A 19,895-nucleotide genomic window follows, 5' to 3' on the forward strand; every position below is an offset into this window, starting at 1 on the left:
CCCTTGTGCCTTGAAATGTGAAAGTGCACCCGCAGAATTTAAAATATCAAATAACGGTTGATTGAATATTAACATAAATTTAAAAAACTGCATGTCGCCCCCTTTTAAACAGAGAGAAATCAATGATTATTCTTTTTCAATAGTTTGTTTTTAAACACTTTTCTGAAACCCTTATATTTACCATGCTATAACGGAGCTGCAAATCCAGGACCCAAAATATGGACACACATTTTTCCTTCAACATTTTGTGTTCCACTTGTTAAGACATCTAATGATAATCAAAAGCATTTGACAGCATGTCTTATTTATGGTGCATCTGCCCTTTTTTATAATAAAACACACAGCTTCTCGCCAACCAAATGCTATTTACCATGTCTAGTCTATCGCTATTGTCTGTCATTTATATAGCCATATTTATACAGTAAGCCTGCAGCATGCAACGTCCAGTAGGACCAATTTGTTCATGTCTCCCTGCGCGGGCACGATGAATCCGCGGCCACGATATGTCTGCTGCACGCTGCTGCAGGCAACCAGCTGCAAACAGCGGAGCAGCGGAGTACTGCAGAGAGAGGAGCAGCGCCGAACAGCTCGTTATTCTCCACACAAGGTAAAGCTTTTATAATTGTACCATTACACAGGAACTATATTTCACGTTTTGCTTAATTCCTGTCGGCAAGCCAGACACACTTCGACTATAATGCTCTTAAGGAATCATGTGCGCAGAGCAGCGCGCGGCGGCTGAAGACACTGCGGTGACAAACACACACTAACCTAAGATTGATAAGCCGTCACCGTGTGTGCCTCAACACAGCGAAGATGCATGTATTGACATTTTTAAAGGTGTGTGCTTTCTAGAACTAGCTATGCTCTCCCACAAATACAGATACCGTTTAGGGCTGTGACCTGTAACGTTACCGCACCTTCCAGAGGTGTTTAGTGCAATTTAACATGATCAATTTAACGCTAGCTAGCTATCAGTGCTTGGGTTTACGCAAGTCGTTTATCGGTCGACTCAGAACAGTTTCTCGCAGTTATGAATTAAAACTCAATTAATGGACACGTTTATTTGCGGTTTAATTTCAAAGGCATACTACCGAAGCTTATTATCTCAAAGTTTTCTGGGTAGTCAACCATAAAGACACCGGGTCTCAGAGTGTGAAACATCGCAGGGAAACGCTACTGTTGCCCGGCCAACCTCACACAAACATGAGTGTGTGATCCTCCGCAGGTGTAACGTTAACACTTTTCTTGCTTTGAACGTGTTTTCAGCACTGCAGTCTGCAACATGAACTGCGTATGACCCTGCTGACTCAACACATAATAACAATTTAACATTGCAACAACACTGTTTAAGAAATGCCTACCTGCCTACTACCCTGTAGATCTTGTGTTTTTGAATCCAAATGTGTATTAAGGGTGTGGCTGATCAGAGACAATACCAGATACAGAACAACTTTACTCTAAGCCCACTCTGCTTGTTTGACCCTCTCTTCTTTGTATGTTTAAAACCTGCAGGACCTGCTTGATGTATCCACTCCAGTGAATGTGAAAGATGAGATTTGGAGACTTCCAGGTAGTCGGATGAGATCATTTGGAGGATGATTACACGTTGTGGCCTCACCTTCAGATGTTCCTTTGAAACGTCACTGGAAACAGAGTGAGGAGACACAAACAGAAGAAGAAAGAGACGCCCAGTAGCCCAGAGGAGACCCCAGCAGACGGCTGATGGTGGATTTATTATTTCGGCGACATGCTTTCAGTTTAAGGATGGAACAGGGGATTACCAGGAGGACAGGCAAATCCATAACATGTCTTTTTTAAATGAGGAACAATTCAGATGGCGCATTCGGAGATGTTAAATGAAAAGCAAATATTGCAATGAATGGTAAATTCAATGATTGACACAAAGAGCCGCTCTAATCATGGCGAACAGATGAATTGGGACTCCATATACAGCGTGTACATGCCTTGAGGATTTCATGCTTACCTCCACCACTGACACTCAAAATGGATTCAATTGCTTCTAATGTTAAGAAGCTTTAAAAACAATTCTTCATGTCTTCTTGGCTATCTCAATGCTGTCTGGGTGATAATGAATTCATCAGACTAAGCCACTGTGGAGAAATGTCTAACGCTAAGATGCAATCACTTGTTGGAAGACGATGTACGAAAGACTGGTTTTCAAAGACTACAACAATGTACTGCAGACAAAGAGTCTGTTTTTCTGTCCTCCTCATCCCTATCCTCCTAATCCTCTTCTCCCTGGTTACACCCGCTGTGTCCATTCATCTGGAGTCCATGGAGAGCCACAGCGAGTTTAGCTGTGAGCCCATCAGACTGAGAATGTGCCAGGATCTGCCTTACAACACCACCTTCATGCCCAATCTACTGAACCACTACGACCAGCAAACGGCTGCACTGGCCATGGAGGTAGGTTGTTTTACTCGTCATTCAGTGGGTGCGTGCTTTGTGTCCGGGTGTCTCTGCCCATGGGGAAATGTGATCATTGCGGCCATGAATGAGAGAGAGAGATGAAATTCTTATTTGTGGTAAAAATGGTGCATTGTAAAACACTGTTCCGTATTGTGTAACATCATCAAGGAATCAAACAGTAAGTCCCCACCTACAACAAATGCACACGTCTTTGTCTTGGTGACATGGTGCAGAAAATGTAAACAACTACAAAGCGACAGTCTGCAGTTTCACAATGTGGTGTCAGGCACCTGCTGAGGACAAAAGGACGTTACATACAATGCAAAGAAACTGTGCAAGAGAAAAGGGGCACAGATATGCTTATATTTGTGAGGTCAAAATATGTTACATACTTATTAACATAGCCTACATTTGTTTGGCAATCCTCTGCTTAATCAAGGCAATATTGTAAGATTACCCCTGTACTAATAATTATACTCAATTTAAAGATTTGCTTCAATCAACCAGAAAATCATCAATATCCTTTATCCTCAGGGTACACAGAGATGGTTTGCACAGAAACAATGGAGAGGCCTTGTTTGACACTGAGAGAAAAACAGGTTCCTTGCCCAATATAATCTGCAGGCTATAGTGGAACAAATTGGATACACAGAGCTGCATGTGGAATAAAGCGTCTTTCACACAGGCATGGAATATCAAAGAGTTAACAGGAGAAGGGAAGCATTGAGCAAAGGTGATAGTCGATCTGCGCTCCTCATATTACAGCTCTGTCCTCTCTACATGTTACTGTTCCTGGTAAACTTAGGTGATGTCTGTACTCACTCAGGCACTCATGACCTTACTTGAAAGTTAACAGTAGCTGACAGAAGGAAATATGAGCAGCAACAGTGGGAGACATTTGAACAGAAAGCCATTAGGTGATTTTGTGATTGATACTTCTAAAGAAATATTTTTCTGATAGGGCATAATTAGTTTTAAGCAAAAAAGGGAATAAGGTGCTATGTTACACCAAGTCTGAGTGCAATAGTAGGCACACACCATCCATCTATATCATGTTACCTCTTTTTCCTTCTCCTTTGTTACACCCCAGGGAGGGAGTTTGAGCGCAGAGCAAGGTGTTGCTCAATAACTAAACCATAATTACATGTCTGCAGCAAGTATTTGTTCGTAACAAATGTTTATGCCACTGTATTTGGCATTTGGACTGTAAAACTACGTAGTTATTTCCTAACGATAAAATAAAGATAATTTCTTCAAAAAGAAAAAAATATCAAATCTATGTCGATAGGGCCCTGTCTCTTTTAGTGGGAGAGTCAGATTGAGTTGTTTTAATCTCTTGTTTATCAATTATTTGTGTAAGTCTCACTACACATGCTCAGTGTCATCTTACCACCCATGTTATGACTGCCATGTAAATACTGTGGTTTGTGCTTTGGAGAACAGGAAAGGATAGCAAATACAGTGAGTTGAATGAAATCTGCCTCCAGCTGTTGGCATATTAAATTACCCCCTGTTGAAAAGCAGATGAATTCGGACATGGCTAATGTTGGCTGAGCATGATGTGTGTTTATACACGGGGCTTATTTTTATGTTTAGTTGATGTTTAGTTAATATTTTGTCATGTCAAAACCAGATAAATGTCAGCCAAAAGATCAAGACAAAATACTCAATGCTGCTCTGTAAATCTTTAATCACAGAAGGGTTTTTATAACCTCTTCTCGTGTCAAAAAATGAGGTTCATGCGACTCACAGGATCACTGCTGTCTGACGCTGCTTTTGTCCCTTCAAAAATTATAAGAATGGAAAAAAACTAAATGCACTGACAGCTATGCATTTTCGTTTGAATTGATGATGACACGTCTTAAGTCGTAGGATTCACTTGGTAGATTAGGGGCGTGCAAATGTTCAAATCGTGGCAATTCTTCAGTGTCATGTCAAAACACGCTGTGTCAGGGATTGTAAAAAGCATCTGTTGTTGAACTTGATTTGACCCAAATGAAGGAGCCAAGTAACTGACACCGTCAGTCCCAGCAGTCATGGAAGAGACAGCTTTCTGAAGATGGTGGAGGAGCAACACGAGCCCGTTTAGTTTTCCTGCTCTGGTTTGCTTTGACCAGACATGGTAGTCCTGGTGGGATTCCTGGAGGAAATGTAATAATATCTCTCATGGGACAGGGGCTGAATTATACCTACGAGTATGTGTGTTGACAGATCGGTACGTTAATGTGCCGGTATGAGATTGTGAAAATGTAACTGCGTGAAAACTTTTTAAAGCAAAGATACCACATTTAAAACAAATCTTTAATTACTTTAGCGAATAGACAACCACTACAAAGTAATGATAGTATTTTTTTACTTTCAGATTAAGAGGAATTGTCATTTTGAAATTATAATCAATCAACAGGAAATGTGTCTTACAAATCGTATATATAACAGCCATGTCACATGTTTTTAAGAAACCCTAACTGAGCAGGTGAAATGATTGCACCTTTTATTGTTATAACAGTATCAGTTGAACTTTCATAAAACAGTAGCTGTGGTCCAGAGCAGCTGCACATCAGCACAGCTGGTCTAACATCTGGATGTTCTTTATCAGCAAATGAAACCTCATTTTTTTGGTTTTCTGTGCTCTGATGTGTTGAACCGGATTAAGGTTTGGTGAAATACAAATTAAATGTGAAAAGATTGTGTCTGACCATTCATCCTTAACCACTTTGGACTATGACAATAAACAACTGCTGCCAAATCAGCCTGGCGTATTTCAGATGCCTTTAGGAAACTGGATCCATTGTCAGCAGCTGTTGTAGTCTCTTTTTGGGTCATGTATCGCATGGAGAATTTTCTTCTCTGCCTCAGATGCAAAGTTTTCGTGTCTTGACCCTGGCAAATACTAGTAAGCTGTCATGCTACTTTTATATTTGTTGTGAGATGCCTTCAAGTCATTGGCTGAGACATATCCAAGCCCTGGATTTAACATTTTCACAAGGCACTCTATTTTGAATAGTGTGGAGATTTGCCCTCAGTGAGTCCCCCGTTTTGGCTGACATTTAAAATACTGCCTTTTCTCTTTTTTCCTTTTAGAAGTACCAAGCCAAAAATGGATTATCCCAGAATGTGTGTGCACGATTAACATACTAGGCCTCATTTATTCAGTGTTTGAGTGACAGGCTCAAGCCACAGAGCAGTATTTTTCCTATGTGTAATTGCTGAGCCTAGCTGAGGGTTAACTGTACTCTAGTTCTTCCTGTGTGTGTGAGAATATGAGTGACGGGGGAGGTTATCGGTGCCAGCTGTCATCTCTCACTAGTGCTAACTAGCTGCTAATCTCTCTCTTAGTCCCACAATGAAGTCATTGATTCCCACAGACCAACCGCCACCCCATCTGCCACAATAGTCAATTAAACCCGAGGGAAAAGGGTGAGAGGGACTGAAACATAAGAGGGGACAGTGGAAGAAAAGGGAGATGAAATTAGAATGGGAGATTATGTCTAGTGAAGTGATTTCTTCAGCAATATGTTTGTGTGTTCCTCCCCGCGTGCATGCTTGTTCGTCTTCATGTCACGTAGGAATATAGACTATACTTTCCATCTGCCACTGCATGTTATGGTTCCCAGAGGATGTGCTGCAGGTTGTGACATTATTTGAGCTGTGCATGTTAGACACAGAGATTTAGAGATTACATCATTGGCGTTTTGTGTCGGTGCTATGAGACAACAACTGATCACATTGCAAGAACCTTATGTTGAGGTCCTCTCAAAACTGAAGAATATTTTCTAAAAGAATATATTCACTACATATTCGACACGTTAGGCTAAGTCATCCGTTTTTATAGAACCATACTTAACATGTAATATGTTAAAGGTTCACATTCATTAAAAAACAAAATGGCAGCTTTTCTGTGCATAGAAGTACTGGTGCAGTTACAGATAAAGATAGCAGAAAAGAGGGGATGTATTTATGGGTGCACTGTGCCAAAACTCAAGACAGTTATGAGAAAATGTTATCATGCCCATTATAGTCCGTTGTGAAATATTTAAATAAAAGGCCCGGGTCATGCAAGAGATGCGTGCCTGAGGAACCCAGATGTCTGCTTGGCCGGGGACTTTCCCCTCGAGTTCATGAGAACATATGTGGCTACTGCACTGGAGTTCCATTTTTGCTGCAATTTAGGTGGGATAGAAGGCATTCTCAACATCATGCTTTATTCAAATAATCCTTCCTGACTGAAAGACGGTTAATTAATTGTTATTCAATCTCAACTCTGTGGCAATTATTGAGACTCTGGTTTGTAATGGTCAATAAAACTCGTCAACAGAATGGTAGCCTAATCTGTGCTGACAATAGCTCATTGAGTTTGTCCGGACAATTCCAGCACAATCTTTTGTCATTTGGCTCCTGTGAGTGAAAGAGATTACAGAGCCCCTGGTCTAACGGTCAGTCGGAGAAAGGCTCCTTTGGGCTACAATAGGACACACTGTGTATAAAGCAAATAGACAGGAAGCCTAGTCCTGAATGAAGGTATCTAGATCTGTCTGTCAATATGTCTACACGCCAACTACCAAGACCAGGATTTAATTTTGTCTAATCAATTTAAGCAAGGAATATGTAAGTGCAAGCAATGGAATAACATGATTACCACGAAACCCACCTTTGCATGCAGATGATTTGAAATCACAACGCTGACAGTGTATAATTGATATGAGACCTACGATTTATTTATTTATTTAGCTAATGCAGCATTCACACTAAGCACAGTAAGAGAATGGGCTTTATAGATAACAGGTCGCTAAGATTTGTCTTGGTGTATCCATGCATGTAATGTTTAGCTATGGAGACCATCTTACTTAGACTCATTTATTATAGTATCCGTGTCTCTTTTTGAGTTCAACGGGAATCACCGCTTCATGTAATTAGGTTTCCTTTCATTCTACTGCACTACTGTCACGCTGTGGGAGAATAATACATACATGGGCAAGAAGCAAGGCGTATCAAACGGAAGCTATATTCACTATTATTCTCTTAATCTCTTCCCTTTAGTAATGAAACCAGGTTTGTTCTTTCATACGAAATCAACTTACTGCAGGGAGCTGGCAGGGAGCTCAATACTTAAGTGTATTTAAACACAATCAGGCATTTCCCCTTCATTTAGCTGGGTTCTGGTTACATGCACAAGTTGATGTTTGTCAGTAATTTGATTCTAAAATGTTACATTGGAAAAATAGGATGCTCCGAAATGATTGAAGGCTGAAAGCAGAGATGATTAAAACTGAGATGGCGTTTAACGCTTCATGATTCACACTAATAGTTTAAAAGGTTTAAAAATGTCCTATTAAAATAAAGATTAGATGACGTATCATTTGACGCTTGTGGTTGACGCATTTGGGCCTCTTGCAACTGCCTCCTAAGGTAACATTTCTCATATTTGGTTAGAGCATTATTAATCCCTATTACTGCAGTCATGTTGCCTGTGTGGTCCCTAAGTCACACTTAAGAAAACTACAATGGGATATGATGAACTGACAGGCAGCCAGTTGCATACTTAATCACTGTGGAAAGACTCTTAAGAGCTTTTCTAATCCCACAAGACCACCCTTGTTTTATAACTCCCCCAAGAAAGGAGTACTGATTGAAATAGTTTTTACTGCAGTAATATATCATTTTTACGGCATTAATATTAATATATTGTTTTTACTGCAGTAACATATCGTTTTTACTGCATTAATATTAACATATCGTTTTTACTGCAGTAATATTAATATATCGTTTTTACTGCAGTAATATTAATATATCGTTTTTACTGCAGTAACATATCGTTTTTACTGCAGTAATATATCGTTTTTTCTGCAGTAATATTAATATATCGTTTTTACTGCAGTAACATATCGTTTTTACTGCAGTAATATATCGTTTTTACTGCAGTAATATATCGTTTTTTCTGCAGTAATATTAATATATCGTTTTTACTGCAGTAATATATCGTTTTTACTGCAGTAATATATCGTTTTTACTGCAGTAATATATTGTTTTTACAGCAGTAATATGCTTGCCAATGGCATGAAAAACTCCTTTTCTGTGCTTGTTTTTAGTTTTTCTAATTAAAAGATTTGAGATTCAATGATTTTCATCATACTGAGGGAAAAGAATACTGAATTAAATTGTGGTCAAGACGTTGCTTGCATTTATGAGTTGGAGAAGTAGAAAGAAGAATCTCAGGGAGTCACAAAAATAACAGAAGAGTAGGTGACGATAAAGAAAATGGGGCAGTTGAGCAGAAACAGCATATCGGAGACTTAGGACTTAGAAATACTGACTGACAGGTTCTGTAAAGTCTTTAGACCTTACTGTCTCCGGTGTTTGTGTATCTCTCAGTATGGGGTCCTGTCCTTCAAAATAAGACCTGCTCTGTTTGAGTAGGACCACCCCGGGGCCACCAGGTCGCCACAGCAGAGAGAGCTGTTGTTTGCTTAATAGGGAGAGTTCGAAACTTGAGGTGCTTAAGCATGGTCTGTTTTTTTGTTTTTCTTATTGTGTGTGTAAAACTAAAGATTGAATAGGGTTTTTTTAGAGCTGTGTTTTGCGAGTGTGTGTGTGTGTTTTCTGTGCATCTGAAGAGGCTCATTACCCTATTCAGACAGGTCCTCATTCAGTTTAAAAGTTCCTGTTTATTTCATTTGAACCCTTCATTATCCTGCTCATTCCTACAGAGTCTATTGAAGCTGCCAGCCCAAATGAAGCAATCATTTATTTATGCACAGAACAAAGGCACTGCCTGGTGCTGTTTGTTGGCAGAATGTTCCCATCAGCATAGTGGCCACTACTACTTATCCAGCCTCACCATGCCAAGTAAAGAGAGCTTTTAAGAAAGATTTGAGAGATGTTGCATTGCTCAAATGACTGCTCTGTGGCCTGCTGTAAATATAACACCACAGGTCGCCATGAATTACAATTACACCCATCCTATACCCTTTCCTTCAATATCAGCTTGTTCTGTCGTCTTTTGAAACTGCAACTAACAATTGTTTATTTGTTCCACCAAACTATTTCCCCAGTTAAATAGCGAGTGGATTCTTTTACTTCCTTGTTGTGTTTGACTTGAGAAGTCCAAAACCAAAGCTATATCTGAACAACAACGATATTCAGAAGTCAAATGGCAGCAGATGCTGACATTTGAAAAGCTGACCTTAGCCAGTGTTTGACCTTTTTGGGTGATAAATATATGTTAATGTTTTTATACATTTGCTTTTTGCTTTTTCACTATATGATGAATTGAAATATGGACAGAAAAAGATATGTAACAATTATTCATTAATACTTTATGTAAATTGCAATGTCTGATCAACAAAGTTACACATTTGACACGACAGTAGAGTTCATCAAGTACGTTGAACTACATTAGCTTTCCATAATTTTTACCTTTTCAACCCTCAGTAAAATGATGTCCCTCCTTCAAACCTCCAACCCCATCTTGATATTCATATTGATGTAGTTCATCTGTTGTGATCTCCTGACAGGCCTTTCAGATGTTTCTGTCACATCTAACTTGATCAGTTTGTGCTGTTCCATCATGCATCCCTTGCTGCGTGTGTGTGACATATTGTTCAAGCTAAACGTTTGTTCTATTGGTGTGGAGCCCTGCAGTGTTGACCTAAGATAAAACACATAAATATAGGTTATCCATGTCTTACGGTCTTAATCTTAACCCATGACCCGGCCTGGGAACTGTGTCTGTGTGTGCATGTAAGCCTGGTGAGAGATGTTTAACCCTCACTGTTAAGCACAACTTAACACACACACACACACACACACACACACACACACACACACACACACACACACACACACACACACACACACACACACACACACACACACACACACACACACACACACATCATTGATCCCCTTCTCACACAAAGCCACTCAACACAAGGCGGCTCTAACATGTTGAGCATACTGCAGGTCCGGACCAGCGTCGGCCTTAGAAGCTGTAGGGCTACTAATTGTGCACTTATTGAAATGCATGCAAGTCTCAACTTTCCAAAAATAGTTTGCATAGAAATGTGTATAGTTACATGGATTTTTAAGCAGCTCAAATCAGTGCAAAGACAGAGATTTGTATTTATTTGTTTTACTTCAGTATGATGTTGCCATCCTGCATGGTCAGCAAGTTAGTTATTCTGCATCATGTGCAGGCTCTAGCTGTTTGTACATAGCATTGATCAGTGTTTCCACCAGACCAGGGCTGAGAGGGCGTCCACCCCGAGAGCGGGGGGGGGGGGACGTCACGTTGTGTCACGTGACTTGAATTTTGAATTGAGCCGTCCCTTAAGTTATAGATACTATCTCTTTACGTATTAGTGATGGGAATTCCGGCTCTTTTTAGAGAGCCGGATCATTTGGCTCGGCTCACTATAAGAAGAGCCGGCTCTTTCGGCTCCTGAACGGCTCTTCATTTTACCACAGTTTACCACGGAGCCTCAGTTTCGCCGCTGCGAGGCTCCGGCGCTCGCAGTTCACGTGCGTGAAGGGGGGTGCTAGTGGAGTCCTCCCGACACTGTAGTCCTCCCGACACTGGCCCAAACCCAGCATCCCACTCACTGTGGCTCACCCAATGAATCTGAGTCACCCTCCTCCCCCCCCTCTCCAACTTCCAGAATCTATTAGAGATGCAGATTATATCTCTACACTGTTCATGGATCATCTCTTAATCATTGCTTTGTAAATAACATGGCTGAACCTTTGTTATACCACTATTAGTATTGTGTTTTTGTGAATATCAATTACATTGGCATTTCAAATAGGTTGAAAAAACCCATTGGACCATGATGCATTGTGTACTTCCCCCCCTGAGTGATGGTTCAATGTATTAGAAACATGAGAGTCACTAGGCAGCAAACAAAGTGCATATTACTGTCGGAGTTTGCCAAAATATTATAAGATATGAAATTAAAGCTGTTTTGATATAAAATGGAGGGAGAATATTTACTAGTGGACGTGTTAATTCATCGTACAAATGACTTTGCAAATGAAGGTGCTTTGCAAGCTAAACACAAAAAGGTATCGATAAAGTTATATATTTTGACTTTCAAATGTAATGGTTTTTACAAATCTATCAGTTTGCAAAATACTAATTCCTCTATTCCTCAAAAGCCGGATTTAAAAAAAAAAAGAATTCTGAATATAATGGAGCGTAGATGTAAGTGGTAAGCAGATGGATATGCACAGGCGTCTTGGATGGTGTGAGGACGTGTGTGGGTGCTCTCTGATTCAGCTCCATTGGCTCCCATCTATATACATCTCTATCATTTCATTTGACCCTCTCTCCTACGCCTCTCAGTTTCTTTTTCTCTCACTTTCACACTCCCTCTGTGTCGCTCATTGTGCGAGCTTGTTTGCTATACTTTTGGATGGTTTCACTCATTAAAGGAGTCCTACCACAATGTGTTTGTGGGTGCGTGTGAGTGTGTCTGCGCACACGCATGTGCTTTGCCCTGTTATCCTCAATGAGACATGGTCCTGTGAGAGCCACCATATCACCTGTTGCCATGGTAGTTAAATAGGCAGAGAAGGAAGGGGAGGAATGGAGGGAGAGTGACAGACAGCAGGGGAGGAGAGGGAAATTGGATGATGAGTGCATGGTCTGGACAAAACCAAGGAGAGGAGTGGGAGGAGGGAAAAGACGTTAAAAGGAAATAAGGGACTCATACTAAGTCATTGTTTGGAGAAATTCATGTTGCTCTCAAGTGTGTTTCATCTTGGAAAATAAAACAAGGAATGGAAACTCTGCCAAATATGTGATAATTAGGCTACAGTAAAAGCCGTGTAATCGTGGTTAGGCATGGTCGAGAATATAATATGTCCACCCACACCAATGAGAAGAAGGCTTCATTGTTGTTAATATTGAGCGGTGACATACAGCAGCCATGAAAAGTCAACCTATAATTTGTGCTTTGTTCATTGTTGTCTGGAGAACGCAGACATGATGTAACCAGAGAAAGATATCATTTGAAGTTATTTCAAACTGTATCAAAGAAGATTGATAGTCCTCTTATTAATGACATTATCATTTCTGCACCTGATTAGATGAACACACTGCTCTTTCTTCTGGAGTATTCGAGCCTAGGGTTTACAGTTTTCTTTGTCCTCAATCTTTTAACCGGACATTGTGTTTATTTCAGATGTTTTCTAGTTAGGTTAGGTTTGTTCTGTTTTGCTCTACGCAGTCAACAAGTGACGACGCCAATGTTATTATCTTAATAAAAACAGAAGCAGTTCAAGACAAATCTATTCCCAAAAATCAGTGGATAGATTGAAGGAATTTGTAGATTATTAATTTAGAAAGTCATACCTTGTTTTATATAAAATAAAGCTAAGATTCAACCATGTTATCATCCACGTATTTCCTGATTGGGATGGTAAATGTCTTACTATGCATTTCATTGTATCAAAGGGGAAAACGTTAGGGTTAGGTTATTAGCTTATGAGATATAGTATGGCTCTTTTAGGTTAGAAATACAGTAAATAGAAATTCAGTAAGTCATGGTTGTTTAAAAATAGTCCCCAAAAGAAAGATGATTATGCTACATATGGATATAAAAGGTTCAAATGGATGCGAAGGCCATCAAAAGAAAGGGAAAACAGGAGGGTTTTGTATGACATAAGAGATGAAAGCTAAAGCAACAAGTCTCAAGACAGGATTGAAAGTTCAAGGAAGCAACTTATATAGCAAATATAAATGCATGTTGTTTGTAAAGAAAGGGTAATCAAATTAAAATATCTAGGAGCATGATGAGATCAAATATAACCTAGGTGACTGAACTGAACCCAAGGGATGAGGACAGTTAAGAAAAGGTGCAGGTGGGTTTAGGACATGAATAACAGAACAAAGGAGAGACAGAGCATTTTGTGTTTCGCTAAATAATTCCTCTCAAACCTGAAATGACAGGATAAAAACGTAGGGGAAGTCTATGAATGCTGATGATGGTAGAGAAAGTGGAGGAGGAGTAGGACAAGTGCATGTCAGCGTAATTGCCAGAGTAAATGGGAGGCAAGGAAAATAAGAGGTGAATACAGGAGAAAGAAGAGAGGAGGAGAGGAGGAGGGGAAGTGAACGTGAAGGGGAATGCCATTAACGGCTTTGTTCGCTCCTCCCCACTGAACGATGGATGGACACGGATAAACGAACAAATGAATGAAAGAGAGAGAGAGTGTGAGAGAAGGGTGCCCCTTTTTTGACTGTCCTTTCAGAGATTAGGGAGGAGAGCATCGCGGTCCGTTCAGTTCAACTATTCATGGCCAACGCCTGTCTCTCTCCCGAGCCTCTGAGAGGAGTGAAGAGGCAGGCACATAGCCAGAGAGTGTGTGTGTGTCTTCTGGTGTGAATCGGCTATGAAAACACTTATGTGTGTATTACTGAGCGAGACAGTAGAACATGTTACTGGAGAATACATCAAACCAGTAGACGTGCCAAAGAGAGGCAGCAGCAAGAAGTGTTGCACTTATAATAAATAATATAGGAATAGGAGGTGGGCTGGTGCTGATGGCGCAATCATGTAATTGCTTTATGATTGTGAATTGAAACTGCACTTTTCTGACACTGTAGAGAGAAAGAATATAATTGTCTCGTAATGTTTGGATGCAGAATAGGGATCGAGTTGCATAGTTTCTGCAGAAAGACACAGAGAAATGTACGATTTGGTTGTGAGAGCTAGTAGAGAGGGCTATAGCAGGGATGTTATATAGTAGCTCGCTAATGGAGTTAGATCTGATGTGGTCTGACAGTATTTGTGCTGCAGGGCCCGACGGACTGATTTGGGAGTGAGTTACGGTGTGAGACACAGATTGCACGAGAGGAAGAAACAGAGCTAGAGAGCGAGAGGGTGATGTGTCCAGACGGAATAGGTTTAGCGGCAAAAAGACAGATTTTCTCATCATCTGTCAGAAAGATCTGCAAGAAATGTTCCATGGCATCTACCAGTGCATTACAAGATCCACATTTTAGTCCTTTTTTTGCAGGTTCAAGGGATTAAGGTTGCTGATTTGTTTCTTGAAAGACAAGATTCAGTGCATTTAAATGTATCATACAAATGCACGCTATAAGGTTTTTACCAGTCTATACATTCTTTTAATATTTTTAGTTTGGGGCAGTTTAGATGATCAGATTTTGAGTGGTTTTAAGTATCCTCTAAGGAGCCCTGAACATTATAAACGCAACAACATAAGGTCTATTCAAATCACTGATAAGGTAGACGTAAACATTATTATATGTGGAAACCCAGAACCTGATATACGTATATATATATATATATATAGATGATATTCTCACAGTTTTGAATACCAGAAGACTGAGCAGAACAGATTTTTGAAAGCAGGCATTGCTGCCAGTTCAGGAGCTGTTTCTTTGGAGGCACCCAGCAGCCTGTCACCTTGATCTGACCACAACACAAAGCTGGTGACAGTTTCAGGAAGTATGTGTGTGTCCGTCTCAAGTTCTCACACTCTAAACACTTCTTCCAATCCATTTGACTCCCTAATCCACCGAGAAACCACCACTCTTTTCTCCATGCCACTCCAGCTTTTCTCCTTTTCTCCTCCATTCTTCCCTCCCTCCCTCCCTTCCTCCTCCTCCTCCTCCCTCCTCCTCCTCCTCCTCCTCCTCCTCCTCCACCTCATACATTTGGAAATGTCGGTGTATGAGTTTCAGCATAGTTGGCTAACTGGATTTTCTACAACCGTTCTAAGCTCAAAACCACACAAGCACGCACGCACGCACGCACCGGCTAAACAACCCACTGGCTAAACGCACGCATCACAGAAACGTAATATGCTTGAAACAAGATGAACATTTTACTGTTTTGTAATTATAGCTTTTTTGAGGAGTGAGCGAAAGAAGGAAAGCAAACAAAATAACTGGAGCAGTAAAAACAATTATTTTGGCTTTGACATTAATGTATTTTGTTCTTTCGCCAATTTAGTTAAGATTCATGGCAGAACTGCCGACTGATTATTTAAGTTGAGTAGGAAAAAAGTAGCCACAGCTGTTGCCGGTCAGTATCTTCCAACATTAAAGCTGTTATTTACTGATCTGTTGCATTGTCACCATAACTAGCTTAACTTACACCAACTTAAAAGGACACTTTATTAAACCAGAAAAAGCTGCAACATCTCTATACTTTTGAATGTGCTATGCGCTGCTTTTTTGCTGCTATTAATTTTACAGCAGTTTGTCAAAAGCATGATTGCTTGCATTAAGTGACTGTTAATCAGAGGATCCTTTCTATCCGTCTCTTTCTTTCCGTTTTTCTTTGTTCGTATTTTACTTAGCATTTTTTTTTCTCCTCCTATTTCTTTTTCTCTCCCTCCCCTGGGTTTCTTTGGAGAGAGGGAGTAAAGAGAAAGAAACGTAATCCCTCTATTGAACAAGAGGTGGGCCAGTCAGGGGCTTTTTTTTTCATTTTCCTCTGTGTCAAAAAACCCACCCTGCTTCTTATTCCGAGTGCTCACAATTGCCTGTCCGAATCACAAACTCACATGCAGCACAAATGCATCTTACATTCAATTTAGGATTTCATTTTCATCTTGGATTGTCTGTTGCCCAGCTGTCATTTGTTCTATTCGTGACATACGTCTGTGGTTTGAGCAATCTGATATTTTATTAATAAGTGTCGAACGGAAAGGACTGTAGCTGGAGAAACAACATGGTGTTTTATTTACTCTGTGCCCCCCTTTCTTTCTTTTAAATGTATTGGAAAATATGTCCTATTTTTTTCAATTGTAAAGAACAATAGGTGCAAATAATAGGCTTTTATTAAATATGGTGGATACTGGGAGTATGACTTGATATAATTGAAGACAACATCCCCCATTATACCCTTTGGGATGGCCTAATTCATGATGCATGTTTTCCGCAGCAGCAGCAGCAGTGGAATCAATAGCACTCATGCTTCAATAAGGGCTCTAATGAAGGATGCATTTGTGAAGGATAAAATGTTTTCTGAAATGGTTCTCACAGTTGCCGAGTGGAATGATGTTTTGCTTGTGGTAAATTACATGTTTCCCAGGAAATTAATCTGCTCAGTTAATATGTGTGGTTTAAACATGCCACATTCAAATATTGCAGCTATCTCATTAATCACTTGTATTTCATTAAAACACACAACAAACAAACACAGAGGTTCCATTTGGCCAAACATCATAGCTATGTGCTGGTATACTGCGGCTCCACCGTGTAGGTGTACTGTGGATCTGGTTGGTTTTATATTTGTTGAGATCAAATTGTGCCTACCAGAAAAATATGTTGTGTTTACCTTTTGTCTGGAATGACAGGAAGCAATGTGTCTACTCTTATGTGGATTCAGTCTACTCCACTTTGAAGGAAGGAACAAAAGACAAACCGAGAGAGAGATCTATTGCAGGAAGAGGATTCTCCCTATCCAGTGTTTCCGCCAGACCAGGGCTGAGAGGGCGTCCACCCCGAGAGTAGGGGAGGGTGACGTCACGTCGTGTCACGTGACTTGAATTTTGAATTGAGCTGTCCCTTTATAGATACTATCTCTTTACGTATTAGTGATGGGAATTCCAGCTCTTTTTAGTGAGCCGGATCATTTGGCTCGGCTCACTAAGAAGAGCCGGCTCCCAAACGGCTCTTCATGTTACCACAGTTTACCACGGAGCCTCAGTTTCGCCGCTGCAAGGCTCCGGCGCTCGCAGTTCACGCGCGTTCTCCACTAGCACCCCCCGTCAAGGCTCGCTGGCAGTACACTTTCCGTCACAGGAACACGCCCCCCTGGCGGAAACGCTGTCCCTATCCCTTTTTATTTCTTCTACATCTTCCCATCCTTTAGGAACAGTCTGCAACCTCAGGGCTTTACTGCTTTCCTTTCCCTTCTCTTCCATCACAACTGACCACAAAATGCCTGACCATTCACTCTTGTCTTACTCCATGGAAATCTGATTACCTCCCCCTCCTCTGCTGTTGGGTGGCACAGTTAGGCCACTTAATATCAATATTCTCTTTGTGGTGGGAGATGGGGTGCAATTGCCCTGACCGTAAGAATAATTGCACACGGATATCTGCACACATGCATTGACTTGTGCACGCACACAAGCTTTACACACTCACACACCAGAAAACATGATAACTAGGACATGCCGAGAATTCAAGAACAGTGACACACACACATGCACAAGCGTGTAACACCACACGCGCATGAGAAATGGGCAGAATGGGGACACACAAAGTGGGACTCACACATATCCGCTGTAGTATGAGGAGACGTAAAGAAAGGCTTCATTCTGCTGTGCAGTGGGACACACTCATGCAGAAAGCAACTAGCACTCAGTTAAGTGTAGCCTCAGGCTCAGAGCAGAAGTATGAGTGAGAGAGGCGGACAGTTCCTCACAGTGATGATGCCCATATTTGTTTTGGAGAGGACAATTGAAGACCTTGACTTCCTAATTGATGTTAAAAACTCTTTGCATCGGACACATAACATATTTCATAATGGAGTGGTCCTTTTTTTTGTACGTATGCTCAAAACGATCAAGTATAAGAGTCTTGCACACTTATGGCGCGTTTCCACTACACGGCCTCGCTCGGCCCCGCTCGGTATGGCTGGGCCTCGTTAGGACTGCTCACTTTATGGCGCATTTCCATTACAGTTTAGGAACTGGGGTAGTATCTATAGTAACGCAGTGTAGGCGGAGCCGTGACGTGATCTTCAGAGGACCCCAGAAAAACAACACAGCCGTTAGCTGTTAGCACTCAGAGCTCACAGCTCCTCATATATATATGTGTGTCTCAGTATACTGTATCTATATCAGATACAGTATACTGAGACACACATGAAGAATAAGAGTTTTAGGAAGCAGCACCACTCTCCCACTATTATTTACTGTAATTTAAGACTGTGCATGTGAGTCAGTGCACTAATATCCTGCATCTGATTGTTTGTATGGAACATTCCTGTTACTTGTTGTGTATGTGTAAGAAAATATGTACATTTCCCCTCTGTGGGATGAATAAACGTATTCTGATTCTGAAAAATATAATATCCTGGTTACAAAAACCAGGTATGCTTCCTAGAACACTCGGATAGATACTGTACATACTTTGGCATGTCATTGCGGGGGAAACTTCTGAAGCAATTGGAAACAGGACTCAGAGAGACACGAGGAGAGCTGGAGCTTTGATGGCAAACACTGACGGTTTATTTGGAGTTACGGCCGGAGAATTCACAAGACAGGTGGTGTGTCACGAGTTGACACAGCGGTTGCCAAACCAATTCTGAAGAGCTCTTTCTGTAGCTCAAGGTTTTAACTAGTTCGGAGTGTAATAATCAACATTCTTTATCAGCGAGACTAAACAAAGATGGACCCTGAATCTATCTAGAGCTCTCGTCCATAGGAAAGAATGTGCGCCAGGGAGCCTACGTCCCTGAACAGTAAACTACCTCATGGCGGCTTGTGCTCTGTCATAGACTGGCAACAACAATGCGCCCAAGCTGCCCCTCCTTAAGAGAGATAGCAGCAATACCCAAGGCCGTAGACCTATGCCATGGGAAAGGAGACAGTGAGAGGAGAACATTATGAACTGTGTCGAAGGTTGAATACCTAAGCAAATGATTCCCTAACAGTAATGATGTTATCCAGGTTTCTGAATATTCTTTGTTGACTGAGGGGCATGAGATGAGACCCAGACAGAAGCCTGGACACTGATATAACAATGTTTGAAGCCATATGAATAAACTGGTTTCCATTTAAACACCATATCGCAAAATAGGTCAAAACCAGGATAATTCTCAAAACATAATCCCAATGAGCATGCTCAGTCAACAGTAAGTATTTAACAGAGAAACACAATTATGTATTTATGTATGAATGTACTGAATGTGTAATATAACATTGTAGTTCAAATGACGGACCTGGATGAGGTTTAGATGACAAAACTAATGTCATGTGCTTCCCGCCCCTACATAGTAAGGCTTCCGTGTTCACACAGTAGGAGAAACACATGAGTAATAAATGCATCAATTATTGAATAGAGCAGAGCGTGTGTGTTCATGCCTTCATGTGTTTCTGTGCAGAACTCAAAACTATGTCACACAGCTCATGCACCGCTGCACCCATTTACTGGTGGACCATCTCTCCAATGCGCAGATCTAGAACACAGCGATTGAAAACGATCAAAACACACTCAAGAATGCCAGGCTCTACACAGAAACATGCTTAAAACACACACACATTCACTGAAGCATGGGTATTTGCACAAATGCACTCATACAGTAGCTTTTGTGGCAAGCAATCAATGTAAGTGCAGTGTTTTGTGTCCTATGTACACATATTGTATATACACACACACAGAAACACACATTGCTCATTGTTCCAGATCCATTCATTGCTCACGGTCATGGTTCTGCTCTGATTTCTCTTGTAAAAGCTGCATTGATAAACTCCGCTTCAGT

General features: G+C 40.8%; 1 protein-coding gene across 1 annotated transcript in view; it reads left to right on the forward strand.

Annotated features, from left to right (window-relative positions):
* Window positions 1–549: 549 nt before the first annotated feature.
* LOC117471535 (frizzled-3-like) overlaps window positions 550–19,895 on the forward strand; it is a 28,388-nt gene continuing 9,042 nt past the window's right edge. The window contains exons 1-2 of the mRNA XM_034116625.1: window positions 550–607; window positions 1,516–2,430. Of these exons, the coding sequence (XP_033972516.1) occupies window positions 2,056–2,430 (375 nt within the window). The 5' untranslated portion in view covers window positions 550–607; window positions 1,516–2,055. The remainder of the gene's footprint in view (window positions 608–1,515; window positions 2,431–19,895) is intronic.

The sequence above is a fragment of the Trematomus bernacchii genome, unplaced genomic scaffold (assembly GCF_902827165.1).
Source record: "Trematomus bernacchii unplaced genomic scaffold, fTreBer1.1, whole genome shotgun sequence".
NCBI lineage: Eukaryota > Metazoa > Chordata > Actinopteri > Perciformes > Nototheniidae > Trematomus > Trematomus bernacchii.